General features: G+C 46.6%; 1 protein-coding gene across 11 annotated transcripts in view; it reads right to left on the bottom strand.

The window, feature by feature from the left end:
• LOC106566409 (myelin transcription factor 1) overlaps window positions 1–26,132 on the bottom strand; it is a 152,045-nt gene that overhangs the window by 40,058 nt on the left and 85,855 nt on the right. For 9 of the 11 annotated variants that reach the window (XM_045692920.2, XM_045692919.2, XM_045692921.2 and 6 more), the window contains exons 2-3: window positions 7,791–7,891; window positions 2,010–2,067 (exon numbers count right to left, since the gene is read on the bottom strand). In XM_045692920.2, the coding sequence (XP_045548876.2) occupies window positions 2,010–2,067; window positions 7,791–7,891 (159 nt within the window). Of the gene's footprint in view, window positions 1–2,009; window positions 2,068–7,790; window positions 7,892–17,180; window positions 17,274–20,650; window positions 20,840–26,132 lie in introns of those variants that run through there. The other 2 variants (XM_082959829.1, XM_082959832.1) reach the window with 2 other exon arrangements.

The following is a 26,132-nucleotide window of genomic DNA, read 5'->3' as shown; positions in this document are numbered from 1 at the left end:
CAGAAATATACATGACTGCATTATCAGGAGGACCCTTCACAGAAATATACATGACTGCATTATCAGGAGGACCCTTCACAGAAATATACATGACTGCATTATCAGGAGGACCCTTCACAGAAATATACATGACTGCATTATCAGGAGGACCCTTCACAGAAATATACATGACTGCATTATCAGAAGGACCCTTCACAGAAATATAAATGACTGCATTATCAGGAGGACCCTTCACAGATATATACATGACTGCATTATCAGGAGGACCCTTCACAGAATTATACATGACTGCATTATCAGGAGGACCCTTCACAGAAATATACATGACTGCATTATCAGGAGGACCCTTCACAGAATTATACATGACTGCATTATCAGGAGGACCCTTCACAGAAATTTACATGACTGCATTACCAGGAGGACCCTTCACAGAAATATACATGACTGCATTACCAGGAGGACCCTTCACAGAATAATACATGACTGCATTATCAGGAGGACCCTTCACAGAAATATACATGACTGCATTATCAGGAGGACCCTTCACAGAAATATACATGACTGCATTATCAGGAGGACCCTTCACAGAAATATACATGACTGCATTATCAGGAGGACCCTTCACAGAAATATACATGACTGCATTACCAGGAGGACCCTTCACAGAAATATACATGACTGCATTACCAGGAGGACCCTTCACAGAAATATACATGACTGCATTACCAGGAGGACCCTTCACAGAAATATACATGACTGCATTATCAGGAGGACCCTTCACAGAAATATACATGACTGCATTACAGGAGGACCCTTCACAGAAATATACATGACTGCTTTATCAGGAGGACCCTTCACAGAATTATACATGACTGCATTATCAGGAGGACGCTTCACAGAAATATACATGACTGCATTATCAGGAGGACCCTTCACAGAATTATACATGACTGCATTATCAGGAGAAGAAAGAAAGATCTACATACTCCTACTACAAATAGGTTCACACACACACCACACACACACACACACACCACACACCACACACACCACACACACAACACACACCACACACCACACACACACATCCAATAATATCTAAATCAGCCAAATTTCTTGGCGCTGATCAGAAAAATATGCCAAATACTGTATATGAGGGGTTCAGCAATTGGAGCATGATTAATTGTTGCAGTATAGTTATCATAATTGTGAAATTAAATAACAAATAAAAAAAAAAGTCAGATATCAGTTAAAAATACTGCAATTCTTTCAGGTGAATGAAATGAAATGAAAAAATGAATCATAGTCCTCGGTCAACATCACTGTGAGTTTATTATTCCCCACTGGTGTCTGTTCAAGGAGGAACCAATAGGGTGTCAGCAATAGAGCAGATTGTTGTTCTCATTGTCGCTATTGGATAGAAAAACTATCTGCAGAACACAGTCACAGCTCCAATTACAGATGCATTAATCTGGTGTCAGAAGGCCCAGAGTAAGAGGATACCTAAAGAGCACTCAGTCAACATCCCACTCTCTCTGTAGTCAGGCCTATGCATTTCTCTGCAGTCAGTTTCTGTCTGTTTCATCATTCAGTACGGTGGGTATCTATCTATGAAGGACATGGACCCCTGACTGCGTTCTGAACGCATTGTGAATCGTGCTTTCTCTCTCTCTCTCTCTCTCTCTCTCTCTCTCTCTCTCTCTCTCTCTCTCTCTCTCTCTCTCTCTCTCTCTCTCTCTCTCTGTCTCTCTCTCTCTCTCTCTCTCTCTCTCTCTCTCTCTCTCTCTCTCTCTCTCTCTCTCTCTCTCTCTCTCTCTCTCAGATCAGTCCACTCAGCATGAGCTGAGAGCTGTCAGGTAACAATGGCTAGCGGACCAGCACTACTGGACAAGACGTATTTTTTTAGAGAGGAAAACTGGGGGCTAGCACCTTTTAGAGAAATCTGCCTTGGCAGTAAAAGAAGAGAAAAGAGGACAAACTCCTCCTTGTGGCATGAGAGCTGACCTCACCTCTGATTCCCTTGGAGCGTGTGCGTGTGCTTCGCTTGTCATCACTCTCCACACTCATCTGTCACAAAGGAAAGAGGTCACAGAGAGTCAGGACATTGCTTTTAATGGAAGAGGGAAATGAGAGAAGAATACAAACCATTACAGACTAACACCCACTCACTAGCTAAGGTTCATATTCATGTTCATGTCTACTTACATGTATTCATGTCTACTTACATGTATACAAATATAATATAATATAAATATAATGCAGACAACCTTTTATGATTCAGTGCAACCACAATGCTCTTCTTATGGACGCAAGATGAAGCCTCATGCACTCACAACGAAACACAAATACACTTAGATATACAAGCAAAACCACACAGGCAGGCATACAAACAGATTATATCTTTATTCCTGGAAAATGCACTTCCCCTCCCTCTCTCTCCCCCTCCCTCTCTCTCCCCCTCCCTCTCTCTCTCCCCCTCGCTCTCTCTCCCCCTCCCTCTCTCTCTCCCCCTCCCTCTCTCTCTCCCTCCCTCTCTCTCCCCCTCCCTCTCTCGCTCCCCCTCTCTCTCTCCCCCTCCCTCTCTCTCCCCCTCTCTCTCCCCCTCCCTCTCTCTCTCCCCATCTCTCTCTCCCCCTCCCTCTCTCTCCCCCTCCCTCTCTCTCTCCCCATCTCTCTCCCTCTCCCCCTCCCTCTCTCCCCTTCTCTCTCTCTCCCCCTCCCTCTCTCTTCCCCTCGCTCTCTCTCCCCCTCCCTCTCTCTCCCCCTCGCTCTCTCTTCCTCCTCCCTCTCTCTCCCCTTCTCTCTCTCCCCCTCCCTCTCTCTTCCCCCTCCCTCTCTCTTCCCCTCGCTCTCTCTCCCCCTCCCTCTCTCTCCCCCTCCCTTTCTCTCTTCCCCTCGCTCTCTCTCCCCCTCCCTCTCTCTCCCCCTCCCTCTCTCCCCCCTCCCTCTCTCTCTCCCCTCCCTCTCTCTCCCCCTCCCTCTCTCTCTCCCCTCCCTCTCTCTTCCCCTCCCTCTCTCTCATCCCCCTCCCTCTCTCTCCCCCTCGCTCTCTCTTCCCCCTCCCTCTCTCTTCCCCCTCCCTCTCTCTCCCCCTCCCTCTCTCTTCCCCTCGCTCTCTCTCCACCTCCCTCTCTCCCCCCTCACTCTCTTCCCCCTCCCTCTCTCTTCCCCCTCCCTCTCTCTCCCCCTCCCTCTCTCTTCCCCCTCCCTCTCTCTTCCCCTCGCTCTCTCTCCCCCTGCCTCTCTCTCCGTCCCTCCCTTTCTCTCTTCCCCTCGCTCTCTCTCCCCCTCCCTCTCTCTTCCCACTCCCTCTCTCTCCCCCTCCCTCTCTCTTCCCACTCCCTCTCTCTCCCCCTCCCTCTCTCTTCCCATTGCTGGTAAACCTGAGAAAGAACTACAGTTGCTGGAGGTTAAAATAAACCTTGAGCACCAGGGAGAACATCTCTACTGTACCAATGCCCCCACTCAGTCCTCACACACACAGAGAGAGAGAGAGAGAGAGAGAGAGAGAGAGAGAGAGAGAGAAGAGAGAGAGAGAGGAGACAGTACATGAATCACCAGAACATTAGTGAAAAGTGAAAATGAAAGGCAAATAAAAAATGCCGGGAGAGAAAATAAACAGGTGTTTGTTTTGAAATCCTCCTCCAGAACCAGCCCTCTGCCACCACGAACCTGTCCACTTCTCCACCCAGGACACTCCCCCTCTCTAACGCTGTTATTTCCAGATCCTCCTCCAGAACCAGCCCTCTGCCACCACGAACCTGTCCACTCTCCCACCCAGGACACTCCCCCTCTCTAACGCTGTTATTTCCAGATCCTCCTCCAGAACCAGCCCTCTGCCACCACGAACCTGTCCACTTCCCCACCCAGGACACTCCCCCTCTCTAACGCTGTTATTTCCAGATCCTCCTCCAGAACCAGCCCTCTGCCACCACGAACCTGTCCACTCTCCCACCCAGGACACTCCCCCTCTCTAACGCTGTTATTTCCAGCACCTGAGTGGATTGGAATCTCAAAATAAGTAATATGCAATGCCTACATACATAAGGGCATGGCCTTGTAAGCAAAGGGAAGGGTAATAATAACTGTACTGCCTGACCATAGTATTTTATGTAACCTTTATTTAACTAGGTAAGTCAGTTAAGAACAAATTATTATTTACAATGACGGCCTATCCCAGCCAAACCCAGACAACGCTGGGCCAATTGTGCCTATGGGACTCCCAATCACAGCCGGTTGTGATACAGCCTGGATTCGAACCAGGGACTGTAGTGACGCCTCTTGCACTGAGATGCAGTGCCTTAGACACGCTGCACAACTTGGGAGCTCCAAAATATAGTAATAATATTAACAACAACAAAAACAGCTCAGAATCACTGTAATTGCTCTTTTAGGGACCCAGCGCTCCCGGGTTCACCCGGCAGAGGCCTTGCTTTTAAGGCACAAAAGAGCAGGTGTGAAGGCCCTCCCCCTCCCCCCTTCACTACTGACCCCCAGCCACACCTCGTGGTACCACAGTTCCCCATTCCCCACTCAGCAGCCAGGCAGGCACACTCTAAAGCTATCAGATGCTTTTATAGACACAAAGTGAACATTAGCTTTGATTACTGAACTCTGGGTCTTTTATGGCCTGTCCCCCTGCGATCCCCTGTCCTCCCCCCTCCCCTCCCCCTCGCTTCAGCATTAGCTGCTTTGTCTCAGTCAGTGGTGAAGTTGGCAGGGCCACAGTGAATTCAAACATCTCTGTCTCTTTTTTCCCGTTCTTTTTCTCTTTTTCTGTGATTGGCAAAGGCACTTCCTGCTAATAGAGCTACTTTTGAAAAGGGAGAGGAGAGAGGGGGCATAAGAAGTGTGTTGTGGTTTTTTTGGGGAGCCTTGTGTTCTGCGTCTCATGCTTATCCGGAGGTACAGGTGCAGTGTGAGGCCCGGGGCCCGGCCCCAGCCCCAGCCCTCCCTCCTCCCCTGGCCCCTGGGCTTTTGATCAGGCACTGCTAATGTGCACCCGTGCAACAAGCCGGCTTTGTGCCCCAAACTAAAGGGTGCAGTTTACTCTCTGTGCTCAACTCACGGGCCTGTGTGTGGCATGAGTGGAAAGTTTTACAGGGGATCAAAAAGCCACGAGAAGCTAATGAACACAGTTTGTTTTGTCTCTTTCACTGGACAGAAAATGGGGACTGTGTATTAGCCTAGCCTCTCCTTACTCTTCATGACCCATGTGACCCGGGGGGGGGACAAATGAGGCAGCCCTAAAGAGATTCACTGTGTTGGCTGTGTCTTATCAATGATGAGCCTGTACACACTTCGGTTTCTCCTGTCTCGTTTTCTGCTTCTGCTTCTTCCCACGTCGATAGTCATCACATGAATCAAACGGGATTGAAAGGAGCCCCTATTGCTTTCATGTTTGCAGTAACCATAGCTACACACATTTAAATAGGTAAGCACATCTGAGTTCAGTTTTTATTTTATTTTATTCCACCTCATTAATTTTATATGAACACAAAGTCACTGAATGAATCCAGAGCGGAACGAGGCTGGCGATTCACCATATTTTCAAAGGGCTTCTTTTTTTAATGTATGTTCAAACCTATCCTTTGCCTGTGTTGTTTTTTTAATTACATTCTTTGAATGAGAAATGTATATGGTGCCCAGATGCTCTTTTCTCCCTGCAGCGAGAGAGAAGAAGGTGTGGGTTTTACCAGAGTAGCTCATGAAGGAGAGCTTTGCATCCCTACAGACTGTGTTACATTATCAATTATGTCCCTCTTTGTGTGCCGTACAGCCAGGAAGGCCATCTCTGCTCTGCATTCTGACAGCTATATTGTAAATTGCTGGCTGGGGGCAATGACTTCACAGAGAAGGTCACCCCTCTTCCCCTGGTGCACATAAATCAGTCTTTTATTCATTTTCACGTTTACAAGCGGAGAGGGAACCAGGAGAGCCGCGTTCACTAGGCAACCAGCAAGGAAGACTGACATCTCCAAAATTACCTGCGGACAGCAACTGCCAATTAGAGAGGCCCGGTTCCCTGGGCCAAGCAGTCACCACTACGTGCTGAGCCCCAGCCGGGCTCGTTTGAATCATTCACACCGTGGAGGAGGAGGTACTACTAGGACCAACGGTGTTACACACTCATGAGATGGTGTTTTATCAGACATCCTCGCTCTCCATTCCTCATCTCTTTCTCTTACTCTGAGTGAAGTCTTTTCAGCACGATTCCATTCCAGAACGAGGAAATATGTTTGAAATGATTCACTGTTTTGATTTCAAGCATAGCTTGTAACTGCTACTCCACTTCAAGAAATCAAACCAAATCAATAAAAGCCATCCTTTCTGATGAACCCTGGCCTTCAGAGGGTAGCTAAACAGCTTTAACTAGACCCGGAGGACAACACCCCCCACCACCTCCTCTTTCTCTCCTTTTCCTTCATTCCTCCCTCCATCCCTCCCTTTGTTACAGTTTGTCTTTATTACTTGTGCACTTTTGTCCAAACACAATTCACTTTTTCAGAAACAATTAACCTCCAGCGACCACACTGAAACACGTTGGCCAAAATGAAACATTTTATTTGCTAAACGCATTAAGACTCTCAAAAACATGAAATACATAACACAAGATCAACGACCTCCGTCAAAACATACAACTTGTTATCTAAGCAAAAGTTATTTCAATCACTCGTTACACAATGGCCCAATAAATAGGAACTACAACGATCAATATAACCTACCATGGTGAACCCTCTGTATGTCTGGGCCATTTGTTGATACTATAAGTATAGTATGCACCATAAAATAACTATCTTCCTCTATGGGTCCCTCTACCTCTCCTCTCCTTGACCTATGACCTGGTCCACTCTTGCAAATAGCAACTCACAGGTGACCTCTTTTACGCATGAATAAGGACTGATTGCTGATTGATAAGTTTTGCACACGTGCAGAAGAGGTTCACATTCATGGGAGTTATTTTCTATCATCTGTGACCAAATGTTTTCATTTTATTTGTTATGATTTACTAAACTTTTGTAGAGAGTTGTGTTTACTGTTTAGTAAAAAATGTGCTTAGCATTTGCATTGTGTGTGAAAGCAATGACAAATGACTTACAGTTTTAACAAATAAGAATACGGTTATGATGGAAATCAAGTGGAGCCCAGTTTCATTAAAAGTGTCTTGGCAATCGATAACAACTGTAATATGTGTATAAATTCATGTTAAAATACAAAAGTTAAAAAAATATCCACACAGAGAGGAGCAGTCATAGTAGTGGGAGACAGAGAAAGAAAGAAAGAAAGAAAGAAAGAAAGAAAGAAAGAAAGAAAGAAAGAAAGAAAGAAAGAAAGAAAGAAAGAAAAGAAAGAAAGAAAAGAAAGAAAGAAAGAAAGATGTATTTTATGCTGATGAGGAGGAATATCGGGGAAAAATATCAAAGCAGCTCAAGGACATCCTCTTGAGATGTTCTGTCTGATGCTCTAAAGTGAACTCTGTGGAAATAAAATGCTGAGCTTTGCTGAGCTGAACTGTGCTGAGCTGTGCTATAGGCTGGGCAGGGCTGGGCAGGCAAGAGAGAGGATTTGATGTGCTGTTTGATTTGTTTGCCTGAAGTGCACTGTCCAGCACGCCTGTCGAGCAACCCCCTCCCTCCTCCTCCGCCCCCCCCTTGATCCTCCTCCTCCCTCCTCCACCCCCCCCTCCTCCCTCCCCCTCCACCCCCCCCATCCCCCCCCCCCCTCCCTTTAGCTGGTCAGTGTTGAAGTGCTCAGAAATCAGAAATAAAGTGCTGTGCTCTGTAACTCACTTTGATTGGTCCGCTCTGCAGTCTCTGTGTGGGCTGGCAGGGGCTGATCCTCTCGCCTCGCGTCCACCGCTGATTCAGGAGCTCACCCCGAAACTCATTTTCTGAACCAGCCAAAAGAGAGGGGGGGAGCAATACAGGAGAAAAGAAGAAAGAGCCATTTTAAATAACAGCACAAGCAGAGAAACGAGGAGGTGGGGTGGGAGGAGGAATAGGGTAAAGAGGGTGAGGAAGAGGAGGGTGAGGAGGTGGGGTGGGAGGAGGAGGAGGGTGAGGAGGGTGAGGAGAGGAGGGTGATGGAGAGTGGGTGGGGGAGGTAGAGGGTGATGGATAGGGGGTGGGGGAGGTAGAGGGTGATGGAGAACAGAAGGGAGAGGGTGATGGAGAGGGGGTGGGGGAGGGTGATGGAGAGGTGAAGGGGGAGGGTGATGGAGAGGGGGTGGGGGGTGATGGAGAGGGGGTGGGGAGGGTGATGGAGAGGGGGTGGGGGAGGGTGATGGAGAGGTGAAGGGGGAGGGTGATGGAGAGGGGGTGGGGGGTGATGGAGAGGGGGTGGGGGAGGGTGATGGAGAGGGGGTGGGGGAGGGGAGGGTGATGGAGAGGTGAAGGGGGAGGGTGATGGAGAGAGGGTGGGGGTGATGGAGAGGGGGTGGGGAGGGTGATGGAGAGAGGGTGGGGGTGATGGAGAGGGGGTGGGGAGGGTGATGGAGAGAGGGTGGGGGTGATGGAGAGGGGGTGGGGAGGGTGATGAGAGGGGGTGGGGTAGGGTAGGTTGGGACGGGGTGGGGCACTCAAGCATACTCCAGGCACTAAAGAAACAGAGCACACACACGTCAGTATGCCCCAAAGTGCCCCAGCTGGAGTCTCTGTCAGTGTGCTATTCGAATCAATCACATTTGTATTGAGCTTTTCAGTAGTTGGGTGCATATGAGCAAGGTGGTGGGTGGGGGGGGATGGGGGTCAGTAAATAATGAATCATCCATAAATCAAGAGCTTTTTTTTCTTTTTTTTCATCAAGGTAATAGCTATTCCATTCATCACACATTACGGAATAGAAACAAGCTAAACTATTTTTTAAAAAATTATGTTTTCTATCCTTGCAGTTTTTGGAGCTATGACTGAAATGATTGATCCACTGTGGAGCTATCCACAGACATGTGGTTCTGAAGTGTCTTAAATAATGAGAGCATAGACCTTCACAGAATGTGAAGAAAAAAACTATTTGAGAAAAAAAAGATCAAACTGTCACAGCTAACTAATGAAACCCTGAACTGCAAACATGTAAGATAATGCAAATCTGTACAAGACTACTCTTCATTACATTTTCACACTTAGTGCCTTCAATGTGGCCAGAGCACCCAACTACCCTGCTCCTAGCACCCAACAACCCTGCTCCTAGCACCCAACAACCCTGCTTCTAACACCCAACCACCCTGCTCCTAGCACCCAACCACCCTGCTCCTAGCACCCAACAACCCTGCTCCTAGCACCCAACCACCCTGCTCCTAGCACCCAACCGCCCTGCTCCTAGCACCCAACCACCCTGCTCCTAGCACCCAACAACCCTGCTTCTAACACCCAACCACCCTGCTCCTAGCACCCAACCACCCTGCTCCTAGCACCCAACAACCCTGCTCCTAGCACCCAACCACCCTGCTCCTAGCACCCAACCGCCCTGCTCCTAGCACCCAACCACCCTGCTCCTAGCACCCAACCACCCTGCTCCTCGCACCCAACCACCCTGCTTCTAACACCCAACCACCCTGCTCCTAGCACCCAACCACCCTGCTCCTAGCCCCCAACCACCCTGCTCCTAGCGCCCAACCACCCTGCTCCTAGCACCCAACCACCCTGCTCCTCGCACCCAACCACCCTGCTTCTAACACCCAACCACCCTGCTCCTAGCACCCAACCGCCCTGCTCCTCGCACCCAACCACCCTGCTCCTAGCACCCAACCACCCTGCTCCTAGCACCCAACCACCCTGCTCCTAGCCCCCAACCACCCTGCTCCTAGCACCCAACCACCCTGCTCCTAGCACCCAACCACCCTGCTCCTAGCACCCAACCACCCTGCTCCTAGCACCAACCACCCTGCTCCTAGCACCCAACCACCCTGCTCCTAGCACCCGACCACCCTGCTCCTAGCACCCGACCACCCTGCTCCTAGCACCCGACCACCCTGCTCCTAGCATCAAACCACCCTGCTCCTAGCACCCAACCACCCTGCTCCTAGCACCCAACCACCCTGCTCTTAGCATCAAACCACCCTGCTCTTAGCATCAAACCACCCTGCTCCTAGCACCCAACCACCCTGCTCCAAGCACCCAACCACCCTGCTCCTAGCACCCAACCACCCTGCTCCTAGCACCCAACGACCCTGCTCCTAGCACCCAACCACCCTGCTCCTAGCATCAAACCACCCTGCTTCTAGCACCCAACCACCCTGCTCTTAGCATTAAACCACCCTGTTCCTAGCACCAAACCACCCTGCTCCTAGCATCAAACCACCCTGCTTCTAGCACCCAACCACCCTGCTCTTAGCATCAAACCACCCTGTTCCTAGCACCCAACCACCCTGCTCCTAGCACCCAACCACCCTGCTCCTAGCATCAAACCACCCTGCTCTTAGCACCCAACCACCCTGCTCTTAGCATCAAACCACCCTGCTCTTAGCACCCAACCACCCTGCTCCTAGCACCCAACCACCCTGCTCCTAGCATCAAACCACCCTGCTCCTAGCACCCAACCACCCTGCTCCTAGCACCCAACCACCCTGCTCCTAGCCCCCAATCACCCTGCTCCTAGCACCCAACCACCCTGCTCCTAGCACCCAACCACCCTGCTCCTAGCCCCCAACCACCCTGCTCCTAGCACCCAACCACCCTGCTCCTAGCACCCAACCACCCTGCTCCTAGCACCCAACCACCCTGCTCCTAGCACCCAACCCCCCTGCTCCAAGCACCCAACCACCATGCTCCTTACACCCTCCTGCCCTGTCACCTCTCTCCCAATCTGGTGAATTTCCTGAGCAGTGAGTGTCTGTCCTGAAGTCCCATCTGTCTCTACCCGGGCATGGGGACTGAGACCTGCAACCAGAGCTCCTACGGAGAGGGAGTGGCACAGCCTGGCACGGCCTGGCACGGCCTGGCACAGCTCAAGTCAAACTAACTGTTCCACAACTAAAACACACTCAGACTCTTTTGTCACCTGTATCAATTTTTACTCTCTCTCCACCTCTTTCCATCTTCTCAACTTTTCAACTTCCTCCTATCTTCTCTTTCGTGAACCTCTTACCCTCTGTAATGAACCTCTTACCCTAAGTAATGAATGCAGTGACATAACATGAGCTGTTGTATAAACATATAGGAGTATCAGTCACAGCCCAGTCCTCGTCTCAGAGATAGCAGACAGACAGCACCAATCCTACAGTTACAGCCCAGTCCTCGTCTCAGAGATAGCAGACAGACAGCACCAATCCTACAGTTACAGCCCAGTCCTCGTCTCAGAGATAGCAGACAGACAGCACCAATCCTACAGTTACAGCCCAGTCCTCGTCTCAGAGATAGCAGACAGACAGCACCAATCCTACAGTTACAGCAAAGTCCTCGTCTCAAAGATAGCAGACAGACAGCACCAATCCTACAGTTACAGCCCAATCCACGTCTCAGAGATAGCAGACAGACAGCACCTATCCTACAGTTATAGCCCAGTCCTCGTCTCAGAGATAGCAGACAGACAGCACCAATCCTACAGTTACAGCCCAGTCCTCGTCTCAGAGATAGCAGACAGACAGCACCAATCCTACAGTTACAGCCCAGTCCTCGTCTCAGAGATAGCAGACAGACAGCACCAATCCTACAGTTACAGCCCAGTCCTCGTCTCAGAGATAGCAGACAGACAGCACCAATCCTACAGTTACAGCCCAGTCCTCGTCTCAGAGATAGCAGACAGACAGCACCAATCCTACAGTTACAGCCCAGTCCTCGTCTCAGAGATAGCAGACAGACAGCACCAATCCTACAGTTACAGCCAAATCCACGTCTCAGAGATAGCAGACAGACAGCACCAATCTTACAGTTACAGCCCAGTCCACGTCTCAGAGATAGCAGACAGACAGCACCAATCCTACAGTTACAGCCCAGTCCTCGTCTCAGAGATAGCAGACAGACAGCACCAATCCTACAGTTACAGACCAGTCCTCGTCTCAGAGCTAGCAGACAGACAGCACCAATCCTACCGTTACAGCCCAGTCCTCGTCTCAGAGATAGCAGACAGACAGCACCAATCCTACAGTTACAGCCCAGTCCTCGTCTCAGAGATAGCAGACAGACAGCACCAATCCTACAGTTACAGCCCAGTCCTCGTCTCAGAGATAGCAGACAGACAGCACCAATCCTACAGTTACAGCCAAATCCACGTCTCAGAGATAGCAGACAGACAGCACCAATCTTACAGTTACAGCCCAGTCCACGTCTCAGAGATAGCAGACAGACAGCACCAATCCTACAGTTACAGCCCAGTCCTCGTCTCAGAGATAGCAGACAGACAGCACCAATCCTACAGTTACAGCCCAGTCCTCATCTCAGAGATAGCAGACAGACAGCACCAATCCTACAGTTACAGACCAGTCCTCGTCTCAGAGATAGCAGACAGACAGCACCAATCCTACAGTTACAGCCCAGTCCTCGTCTCAGAGATAGCAGACAGACAGCACCAATCCTACAGTTACAGCCCAGTCCTCGTCTCAGAGATAGCAGACAGACAGCACCAATCCTACAGTTACAGCCCAGTCCTCGTCTCAGAGATAGCAGACAGACAGCACCTATCCTACAGTCACAGCCCAGTCCTCATCTCAGAGATAGCAGACAGACAGCACCTATCCTACAGTCACAGCCCAGTCCTCGTCTCAGAGATAGCAGACAGACAGCACCTATCCTACAGTTATAGCCCAGTCCTCGTCTCAGAGATAGCAGACAGACAGCACCAATCCTACAGTTACAGCCCAGTCCTCGTCTCAGAGATAGCAGACAGACAGTGAGAAAACAAAAGGCTGTTTCCATGTCAGAGCAGTCCCGAGCTACCTCCGTCTTCCTAACCCACCTCTCCCTCCTCCCTCATCCCCCCCCCCCCCCCAGCACAACACAGCACAACCCAACCCACCCCAGCACAACACAGCACAACCCAACGCACCCCAACAAAATGCTTCTTTAAAACTTTCCCTCCTCCTTAGAAAAGTGATGACAACAATAATACTGTTCATCTCTATCTCAATTCAAATCAAAGGGCTTTATTGGCATGGGGAAACATACAGTGAGCTCCAAAAGTATTGGGACAGTGACCATTTTTGTTGTTGTTTTGGGTCTGTACTCCAGCACTTCTGGTTTGGAATGATACAATGACTATGAGGTTAAAGTTGCAGACTGACAGCTTTCATTTGAGGGTATTTTCATCCATATTGGATGAATCGTTTAGAAATTACAGCACTTTTTGTACATAGTCCCCCCATTTTAGAGGACCTAAAGTATTGGGACAAATCCACTTATATGTGTATTAAAGTAGTCAAAAGTTTAGTATTTGTTCCCATATTCCTAGCACACAATGGTTACTTCAAGCTTGTGACTCTACAAACTTGCTCTTTGTTTTGGCTGTAATTTCAGATTATTTCGTGCCCAACAGAAATTAATGGTAAATAATGTATTGTGCCATTTTGGAGTCACTTTTAGTGTATAAAAGAATAGGATTCAACACTTCTACATTAATGTGGATGCTACCATGATTAGGGATAATCCTGAAGAAATTGTGAATAACGATGAGTGAGAAAGTTACAGACGCAGAATACTAACCTCCCTGATAATGGAATTGTGAGAGGTTAGCATGTCTTTGGGGTATGATATTTATGCATCTATAACTTTCTCCCTCCTCATATCTAATCCTGTAGTCAATGATAACGAAAGTGACGTCCGTCCTGGAAAGGCTTGCTCCTTGCTAAAGGAGGATATCTGTATAAAAGAAGCAGGAGATCAGGTGATGTTCACTGTGAATTAAATTACTGCCATCTTGTAATTTGGTAGTGAGAGAGATAGAAAGTTGACAATGAATTGGTTGTAAGGGGACGTTCATTTCAGAGACAGTAGAGAAAAGCAAGTGAATGAAAATGTACGTCCGTCCTGGAATGAAAATACAATCTTCAACTGGGGGACATGGCCTTTTCAAACCGCAAAGATTTTTTTTTTTTTTACAGGATAGTGACAAACTATCTAGCTAGAGAGAAACTCAGACAAATCACATTTAGCAGAAAAAAATATGGGGTAATAACATTTGGGGGGAGATTGGCGCAAAGACAGATAATAAATCCATAGTTAGATTAAATACCAGAGTATGCTGTTACAATAATCCAAAATGGGCCAGCTGTACACCCCTGGTAGAGTTAAGCAGGATTTAGAGATAACTATGTGTGATTACTGACGACCTAGACAAGGCTCTTAACAAAAGTGGAGAAATGATAAGTTCTGTACAAACATAAAAGCATTCACTAGCTGCACGCACATATTAATAATAACAACAACAATAATAATAATCCATTCATGAAAAGTATTCATGTATGAAGTAATTGAATCCTACTAAATGTAATATGGATTTAAAAAATGTACATTAAACTATTAATATTCTATAGAAATTGTCATAGAATAGACCGTTCCAGCAGGTCAAAAGCAAACAGACCTTACAGTAAACGAAACTAATAAAATAATGTTTGTCAGAATGAGACAAAGTGCCTTTGAGAAGGACAGAGGGTCTCCCACAGAGGAAGCAGTCTGAAGGACATCACAGCTCCATGGAAACCAGGTTTGGGAAGAGCCATATGGAAACCATAAACAACAAGAGAGATCGAGCCATACTCATTCGATATTCCGACACTTTTACCGGTTTCTGTTTTTTACAGTTATGATATGGGCTAAACGAGAACAGCTCTGCGCCTTGTTGACGGTGTTTCAAAGCCTCTTGATAAATGCTGAAAAGACTGTTGTTAATAAGACGTCATTACTGAAGAATAAAAGTATGTTCCTACTCATGCCACATTCAGAGTTATCATTTCTGAAGCACACTTCTTCAATATCATGTCGGTGTCGCACACAAAAAGAGTCTGAGGCCTATTAGAGTAGATTTTAGTTCTAAAATGACCATAACGGAAAACTCCAACTGCTTAACAATCATTATTCCAAGGTTGTTGTTATAAATGGCACTTCTCTCTATATTGACTGCTTGGACGACCCTGACCCTTGGCTCTATCGCTCAGATTTCTGATATGCTTTGAATGACGAGGGCGCAATTTGGCCCAGCTGCTCCTCTCGACGTGTTTATTTCACTCCCCTCTCCTCTGATCCCGTGGCACCTGCTGCCAGCACCACGGGCGATAGGAGCATTTCAACTCATGATAAGAGTTCAATCAGTATCCAGGATCCAAACTTAGATCCAAATGTACCGTTTTATAATAACAAATATTCATATTCATAAATCAAACAATCAAAGCTTTACTAGTTTATACGAGGTCTATGAAATAGAATACTATATAAAGCAATTAAAAACACAGGATACTCTTCAATTATTATCTTCAAAAAATATATTTGTCACGCATGTATTTAGGCTTACTATAAATTGTGTAAAAGTAGCCTAAAATAAACGAGACTATTTGGCTATTACAGAGAAAATAAACTCACTGTAGACTCTCTCTCTCTCTCTGGATATATTATATTATTATTATATATTATATATATATATATATAATTATTATATATATAAAGTGATCTACCTACCATGGACCGGCTGCAATTTCGTTATAATAAACTTAGACATTGGTGCCCACATCAATCTGCCACTGCTATAGCAAAGTAACTAAAATATAATATTTTATTCGACGGCGTTATAATGTTCACTATAGGACTAGTAGTATAGTTGCATTGTGGCAGCAAAGTAACCCCCCCCCCCCCCCCCCCCCCCCATAGAAAAGTAGCGTTACTAATAACAGATAGTAGTAACAGCAACAGTAGCCAGGTAGTAAAGCATGCGGTCGTTCTCGGGAGAGACCAGCATATTTACTGTAGGCTACAGCAGTTCAAACTTTCGACCAGAGGACATTTTTTTTCATAATGGCCTAGTATTTCATTCTCATCCTCCATCTTAGGCGCAGGTGCTTTGACAGTCCGCATGGACATCTAAGCAGAGAGAGCAGCTTAATTCTAAACAACATGCCACACACTGAGTCAAACCGGATCAGTACGAAAAGCGAAAGTAAAGATAGCAGACAGAAGCCGGTGAAATCGATTTTGGAACGGGCACGTTGAGTGTTACCGGACTTTCAAATAAAAAAATAACATCATAAGGACTTTTATCTGCGCATCTGACCAAGGACGCCTGACATTTGAAGGGAGCATCTCTGTTTTCTGCTGCACATCAAATGGCCACCCCTCCTCTTTCCTCCTCCATCCATACGTTTGGCTGGGACTCCTGTGCAACGCAGATTGTTCGACCTTAATTACACACAGCCATATGGAACTAACAAACTCCCAGTAAAGCGAGTTTGGCTAAATAATTCACTGGATAGTCAGCCAGAATAAAATCGACAAAATAGTGATAAAAACATTTAAGTGGTCAACTGCGTAATAGCAAGGTAATAGCGATCGATGAAGCTCGAATCTATTTCAAAGACAAAGTGATATCAAAGCAAAGGATAGAAATTGAAGGAGCACTATGCACATTCAACACAAACAGCTGTGTTTCGAAATCAATGCACATTTACGTTTTTTAGAGTTGGTTTGCAGGAAACACTAACTATACGCACACAAGCAGAGGCACAGCTAAAAGTGCGAAAATATCAGCGAGATTATAAAAGAGAGCGCCATAGTTGATTCATTTGGACTACTCGCTATTATTTTTGTATGCTAAATAGATATCCGTTTCTGTTTTAATAAATGCTTATTCTCCCAAATACAGTAATGTTAACAAATAGCCTATACACGTCAGATTGTGGAAGCCTAATTGCCTTACCGAGGAAATATCATAGCAGGAAAGAAGGTGATACACTGTTACACAAGGGCCATATCCTGATCCTAAAAAAAGTAAACCTTGATTGCAAAGGGCAGGTACATCCTAAAAAATCCAGAAACATGTGAAATATGACAAATAAAACACTATCAAGTCCCCGCCACATTCACTCCATCCTCCTTGGGTACCAACTCCAAACGCATGATAACAACGACGCTGACACGAACGGCTATACAAATAGTGTAACATTAAAGTTGTACAAAACCATGTATACATTGGTTTAATACATTTTCAATTGTTAAAGATTTTTTTTGGTGGACTACGCAGAGTGAACAATAATAATGTGTTATTACCTGAATCCCTAAATATTCCCTTAGGATTTTCCCTATACGTCTTCCTCGTGTTTTTGGGTGAGTTCAGTTCGTTGTCAAGTAGTTTGGTGGACGATGTCCTCAGTTACAGCAAAAAAAATAAAAAAATCATATTCTAGTCCGGTAGCCTATAATATCCAGATGTCGATCAGTGAAAACGCAAGACGGCCTCCTGAAAAGGGCGACAGCGCCGAGCTCCAGATCAAGGCGTTAAATGTTACTTGTTTGTAAGCAAAAACATGGCTTCATTTGCCTTTGTCAGCGAGAAATCGTAATATTGACTTACCTTTCCCACATGAGCCATTGTCCCCCCCCCCCCCCCTCCCCCCATCCCACCCCTTTCCGCCCTTTGCCATGACATCACGAAAGCTGTAGTAAAACCGAGCGCATCAGATGGGCAGGGCTTTAGGTAGCCCCACTATAATTCAACCGGCATGTATAGCCTTCTCTCTCTCTGTCTCTCTCTCTCTCTCTCTGTCTCTCTCTCTCTCTCTCTCTCTCTCTCTCTCACACACACACACACAGTATTATTTAGTCGAAGAAAACATTTTGATTAGCATTTATAAGCTTTTATTTAAAAAAATATATATACAGTATATTCGATTTAAAAAGCCTAGTAATGAACAATTGTTACAAATCTATATAACCCGATACTCTTTCTATCAAGGAGGATATACTGGCTTTACAATGGAACAACCAATACCAGAATGATCTTATTTTCCGCCTAGAGATATATCTTTGATACTCCATAAAAGCATGCATACCTTACAGTTGTCATCTACTCCACCCCCCCCCCCCCCCCCCCCCCCCCCCCTCCCATACAGAACTCATTGCAGGTGGTACTGTGCAATAACTCACACAATGGACACTTCTGGGGCAGGGAATTTATATATGCCCTTAGTATGTGTTGCTGGGGATGACAGAATCTGATCATTTGTTCGTTTCGAGTACATATGGGAAGTGGCTTTTCCAAAACACAGAGTAGACTAACTAAGTCTCCGTGGAAAATAGCAATAGGCTATAGTTAAAAACTTTAACGGAACTAAATAGTGTTGTAAAAAAAAAACATTACTGAAATTCAAATAATTCTAACACACCAAAACTTTAAAATTTCAATTTCAATTCAATTTCTAGCACATAAAATGTATATTTTCAGTGAAACTTTGCCATATGCACAAACGTATTAATGGTGATTGCAGCATTCGTGTGGCAGTGATTAAATAAAGGGCCTATTTATGTGTGGGCCACTTGCCATGGATAACACTCTGCAAATAGAGACCTGTGAATATTATAGCATTTTACAACTTGGAATCAGTCCCAAATGTTGCATACACCGTGGTTTTCGTTTGCTGTTTGGAACCATTAGTGAAAATGACAACCATACATTACAAGCCATTTGAGAAAAGTCCCCACAAATGGCTTCTTTTATCTCGTCTCTCCACAACGGGCACGTAGGGAATATTCAAAAAGCCAACCTTCAGCTTTCAGAAATTCTATTAAATTCTTATCTCTTTGCAGCAGGCAGTTTTTTTTGTTGTTGTTGCAATCCCATTGTTATGCATTGGAGCTGAAATCAATCACTGGCGTAGCGCACGCCGCATCACTATGATTTCAGTTGTGCGGTTCAGAGCAAGGCGCTAGTCAACACAACAGCATCAACAATCGAGTAAACAAAAGATAGAAACAAAAATACGCTTCGCCACCCGTGATCCGAGAAATTACACTCCTGAGAAAGCTCATGAGAAGCCAGGTGAAGGCCTACTGCTGAAGTGGATGTGTGTGACATAATCTACCCTTTGAGAGGATTTTAAGAATCACATTGTTGAAAAAACGCGCACACACACACACACACACACACACACACACACACACACACACACACACACACACACACACACACACACACACACACACACACACACACACACACACACACACACACACACACACAGCAAGATGGCTACAGTAAGTTTGAACTTGTCCTGTATGACTTCAGGACCCCAGATAGATCGTTTCCCCTCTATAGTTTCAGGACCTTGGACAGCAGTGCGTGCTCAATAGGTTTCTTCTGTAAAACTCACCGAATTGAATTGCCTTTCCAGCATATGACAAGCTTCACAACATATATATGGGGCTACATCTGGCAACAAAGGCTAAATTACTTTTGTCTGTTGATGTGCACAATATTAGGCCCATCAGTGTATAGCCTAAATATGGCTTCATATAAATGTCGTATCATAACGTAGCAATAAACGTGAGTGATTCGACTAGCCTAAGTAAATGTATTCCTTCAAAATAGCCCTATTCTGATAGCTTATGTTTCATACAATTGCCAGGTCGCAGTTGTAAATGAGAACTTGTTCTCAACTTGCCTACCTGGTTAAATAAAGGTGAAATAAAAAAAATAGTGATACCCTAATCCACATTTTTATTTTGTGTGCCCACGGATTTCTTAAAAACTTCCCCAAAAGTTTCGAGAAACAACTCTATTGTTTTTCCCAACTCAATGACCCCTCGAGCAGTTCGTCGGTTACCAGCTGGAAAACTTTTTTTTCTAAAAGCCGATTGCAGCTCGTCAACGGTCTCGTCGCTCCAGACTACAATTAGTGCGGTGGCTATATTGTGACGGGCCCATGGTCAGTAAACATATTGCATATGGTGGCAGCTGAAGGGAGGAGGTGGAGAAGTCCCTCGACAGATGGAACAATCTGACAGACAACAAGAGAAAGTTTTAATATGCCTGCAGCCTGGGATGGCATTGTCCCCACGGTAGGTTACTGAGTCACACGTCCCCGGAGGATTAGACTGGCCTTTGTCTGGGGAATGTCTTCCGGGGCTAGGGGGTTTAGATTTCGGTTATTCGAAGGTTCATCACATGTTTTAAGGAATATGTAGGCTATTTATAAATAAAATATAATAATCTGTGAAATTGTGCATGTTTTGGTTTCATGAGTAAGAACCTGTCGTTTTAAAGTAGCAAAGGGAAAACATTTATCTCTGAATAAATCAACTACATTTTCGGAATAATAAAAAGCAACGGTCTGAGTTGAATCAAGAAATAAAACCAGTCTTCTAGACTTTGTGGGAGGTATCATTTAGGCGTTTTTATAAATTACTAAATTATTGTCACTACCACGTCCCTATAGGCCTAGGTAAAAAAAAAAAACGAAGAAATAATAATTAAAATGCAACAAAATAATGACATGACCCCAACATGGCAGTTAGTAGCTACAGGACAAAAACAAATACAGAACAGTTCAGTAGGCTAAACCCATTATCGATACTATTTATTTCATTTGTGTGCTACAGTGTCGCCCACTCTTACATTGGAACCTCGAAAATCACAAACAACATTACTTTCTAGCCTGATTCACACAAACAAAACACCTGTTCAACCCAAGTACGGTACCTACCTGTCAATATGAAAAAGAAGATGAGGTTACTATACTAACCTAGAAAAGTGCGACACAGCTTCATGTTTGCGGTCCCCTCCTGTCCCACACGCGACTGTCAATTACTGAGATGTTAACTTCTCTGGAAAAAAAAGTTGTAGTAAACTTTGTTCAACTTGTACAGGGATAGGGAATGGGAATGGTCTATTGCAGTTAGCCCAGGCCAAACCAATCAGATGGGGCTGTGCAAAGAATTATATTTGACTGCTGCAAACTCCCTTAGCCAATCACAGCCGGTCACTCTCAGCTTTCAACACAAATGCTCAACGGCTTAAGATCTCCAACACAAAGGACACTTGGTACGCACGCCTGGTCTGGACAGACCACTACTGGAACACAAATACTCTGCATTCTTTTATGGAAACTTTAGTTTTCAAAAACAACTTTACTTTCATAGTCTTTTTGAGCAAGATCCTGTGTATACTGTATATATAACCTAACTCACATATACTCAGCTCTCAAGTATATAATAACATGGTAACAAGCATCTGGTTTTATTTGTCTAAATAGCCCATCATATTACAACTACCACAACAACAACTACCACAACAACAACAACCACAACATCAATAACAACAACTACCACAACAACAACTACCACAACAACTACCACAACAACAACTACCACAACAACTACTACAACAACAACTACCACAACAACAACTACCACAATAAACAACAACTACCACAATAAACAACAACTACCACAATAAACAACAACTACCACAATAAACAACAACTACCACAACAACTACCACCACAACAACTACCACAACAACAACTACCACAATAAACAACAACTACCACAATAAACAACAACTACCACAACAACTACCACCACAACAACTACCACAACAACAACTACCACAATAAACAACAACTACCACAACAACAACTACCACAATAAACAACAACTACCACAACAACTACCACAACAACTACCACAACAACAACAACTACCACAACAACAACAACTACCACAACAACAACTACCACAATAAACAACAACCACAACAACAACTACCACAACAACTACCACAACAACAACTACCACAATAAACAACAACTACCACAACAACAACTACCACAATAAACAACAACCACAACAACAACTACCACAACAACTACCACAACAACAACTACCACAATAAACAACAACTACCACAACAACTACCACAACAACAACTACCACAATAAACAACAACTACCACAACAACTACCACAACAACTACCACATCTATCACAACAACAACTACCACAACAACAATCACAACATCAACAACTACCACAACAACAACAACTACCACAACAACAACAACTACCACAACAACAACAACTACCACAACAACAACAACAACCACAACATCAACAACAACAACTACCACAACAACAACCACAACATCAATAACAACTACCACAATAAACAACAACTACCACAATAAACAACAACTACCACAACAACATCTATGACAACAACAACCACAACATCAACCACAACATCAACATCAACAACTACCACAACAACAACCACAACACCAACAACAATTAACACCACAACAACAACTACCACAAAAACTACCTCAACTTCAACATCAAAAACTACCACAACAACAACAACTACCACAATAAACAACAACTACCACAACAACTACCACAACAACTACCACAACAACAACTACCACAACAACTACAACAACAACTACCACAACAACAACTACCACAACACCAACAACAATTAACACCACAACAACAACTACCACAACACCAACCACAACACCAACAACAACAACAACAACACAACATCAACAACAACTACCACAACCACAACAACCACAACAACTACCACAACAACAACTACCACAACAACAACTACCACAACCACAACAACCACAACAAATACCACAACAACAACAACCACAACAAATACCACAACAACAACAACCCACAACACCAACCACAACACCAACAACAACAACTAAAACAACATCAACAACAACTTCCACAACCACAACAACAACAACAACTACCACAACACCAACAACAACAACAACTACCACAACACCAACAACTACAACAACTATCACAACATCAACAACTTCCACAACAACAACAACAATTACCACAACACCATCTACCACAACAACAACAACTACCACAACAACAACAACTACCACAACAACAACCACAACATCAACAACAACAACTACCACAACAACAACAACTACCACAACAACAACTACAACTACCACAACAACAACTACAACTACCACTAGCACCTCCACCATCACCTCCACCACCACCTCCACCACTACCACCAACACCACCACCACCACCTCAACCTCCACCATCACTACAACCACTACCACCTCCACCTCCACCACCTCCTCTACCACCTCCACCACCACTACCTCCACCACCTCCACCACCACTACCACCACCTCCACCATCACTACCACCACTACCACCACCACTACCTCCACTTCTACCACCACTACCTCCACTTCTACCACCACTACCACCACCACTACCTCCACCTCTACCACCACTACAATCTCCACCACCACTACCACCTCCACCTCCACCACCTCCTCTACCACCTCCACCACCACTACCACCTCCACCACCTCCATCACCACTACCACCTCCACCACCTCCTCCACCACCTCCTCCACCACCTCCACCACCACTACCACCTCCATCTCCATCTCCACCTCCACCTCCACCAGCACTACCACCTGACCCCAACTTCCACCACCTCCTCCACAACCACCTCCACCACCACCACCACCTCCACCACCTCCACCTCCACCACCTCCACCACTACTACCTCAACCTCCATCACCACCACCACCACTACCACCTCCACCTCCACCACCACTACCACCTCCACCTTCACCTCCATCTCCACCTCCACCTCCACCTCCACCAGCACTACCACCTGACCCCAACTTCCACCACCTCCACCACTCCACCTCCAACACCACCACCAACTCCACCACCTCCACCTCCACCACCACCACCTCCACCACCACCACCTCCACCACCTCCACCACTACTACCTCCACCTCCACCACCACCAACTCCACCACCTCCACCACCACCACCTCCAACATCTCCACCACTACTACCTCCACCACCACCTCCACCTCCACCTCCACTACCACCACCACCTCCACCATCTCCACTACCAACACTATTGCCTCCACCACCTCCACCATCTCCACCACCTCCACCTCCACCACCAGCACCACTACTGCCACCACCTCCACCACCAGCACCACTACTGCCACCACCTCCACCACCACTTCCACCTCCACCACCACCTCCACCATCTCCACCACCTCCACCACCACCTCCACCACTACTACCTCCACCACCACCCCCACCTCCACCTCCACTACCACCACCACCTCCACCATCTCCACTACCAACACTATTGCCTCCACCACCACCACCATCTCCACCACCTCCACCTCCACCACCAGCACCACTACTGCCACCACCTCCACCACCAGCACCACTACTGCCACCACCTCCACCACCACTTCCACCTCCACCACCACCTCCACCATCTCCACCACCTCCACCACCACCTCCACCACTACTACCTCCACCACTACTACCTCCACCACCACCTCCACTACCACCACCACCTCCACCCCCTCCTCCACCACCATCTCCACTACCAACACTATCGCCTCCACCACCACCTCCAATACTGCCACCACCTCCACCTTCACCACCACCTCCACCCCCTCCCTCCCTCTCCATAACAGTCCGTGTCTGAGTCTAGGACAGAGCCTCCCTCCCTCTCCATAACAGTCAGTCTGAGTCTAGGACAGAGCCTCCCTCCCTCTCCATAACAGTCAGTCTGAGTCTGGGACAGAGCCTCCCTCCCTCTCCATAACAGTCAGTCTGAGTCTAGGACAGAGCCTCCCTTCCTCTCCATAACAGTCAGTCTGAGTCTAGGACAGAGCCTCCCTCCCTCTCCATAACAGTCAGTCTGAGTCTAGGACAGAGCCTCCCTCCCTCTCCATAACAGTCAGTCTGAGTCTGGGACAGAGCCTCCCTCCCTCTCCATAACAGTCAGTCTCAGTCTGGGACAGAGCCTCCCTCCCTCTCCATAACAGTCAGTCTGAGTCTAGGACAGAGCCTCCCTCCCTCTCCATAACAGTCAGTCTGAGTCTGGGACAGAGCCTCCCTCCCTCTCCATAACAGTCAATCTGAGTCGAGTACAGAGCCTCCCTCCCTCTCCATAACAGTCAGCCTGAGTCTAGGACAGAGCCTCCCTCCCTCTCCATAACAGTCAGTGTCTGAGTCTGGGACAGAGCCTCCCTCCCTCTCCATAACAGTCAGTCTGAGTCTGGGACAGAGCCTCCCTCCCTCTCCATAACAGTCAATCTGAGTCTAGGACAGAGCCTCCCTCCCTCTCCATAACAGTCAGTGTGTGAGTCTAGGACAGAGCCTCCCTCCCTCTCCATAACAGTCAGTGTCTGAGTCTGGGACAGAGCCTCCCTCCCTCTCCATAACAGTCAGTCTGAGTCTAGGACAGAGCCTCCCTCCCTCTCCATAACAGTCAGTCTGAGTCTGGGACAGAGCCTCCCTCCCTCTCCATAACAGTCAGTCTGAGTCTAGGACAGAGCCTCCCTTCCTCTCCATAACAGTCAGTCTGAGTCTAGGACAGAGCCTCCCTCCCTCTCCATAACAGTCAGTCTGAGTCTAGGACAGAGCCTCCCTCCCTCTCCATAACAGTCAGTCTGAGTCTGGGACAGAGCCTCTCTCCCTCTCCATAACAGTCAGTGTGTGAGTCTAGGACAGAGCCTCCCTCCCTCCCTCTCCATAACAGTCAGTGTCTGAGTCTAGGACAGAGCCTCTCTCCCTCTCCATAACAGTCAGTGTCTGAGTCTAGGACAGAGCCTCTCTCCCTCTCCATAACAGTCAGTGTCTGAGTCTAGGACAGAGCCTCTCTCCCTCTCCATAACAGTCAGTGTCTGAGTCTAGGACAGAGCCTCCCTCCCTCTCCATAACAGTCAATCTGAGTCTGGGACAGAGCCTCTCTCCCTCTCCATAACAGTCAGTGTGTGAGTCTAGGACAGAGCCTCCCTCCCTCTCCATAACAGTCAGTGTCTGAGTCTAGGACAGAGCCTCTCTCCCTCTCCATAACAGTCAATCTGAGTCTGGGACAGAGCCTCTCTCCCTCTCCATAACAGTCAGTGTGTGAGTCTAGGACAGAGCCTCCCTCCCTCTCCATAACAGATGGTCTGGTAGATAATGATGTTCTCCATACGTGGCCTTGTCTCAATGACCCCTCGCCATCGTTGCTATGGCGAAAAAATGGGGAAGCACATGTAATGGATTCACTGCTTATTACATCTGCTTTCTCTGCATGGCTCACAAAGAAAGGCTCTCACTTAAAAAGAGTGCTGGCCTCACTAATGCCACCAGAAGTTTCTATCTGAGGGAGCCAGACATCCCCGCTGTA

The sequence above is a fragment of the Salmo salar genome, chromosome 13 (assembly GCF_965601325.2).
Source record: "Salmo salar chromosome 13, fSalSal1, whole genome shotgun sequence".
NCBI lineage: Eukaryota > Metazoa > Chordata > Actinopteri > Salmoniformes > Salmonidae > Salmo > Salmo salar.
Note: the sequence above shows the minus strand (reverse complement) of the source record. Positions and strands in the feature narration are given on the sequence as shown.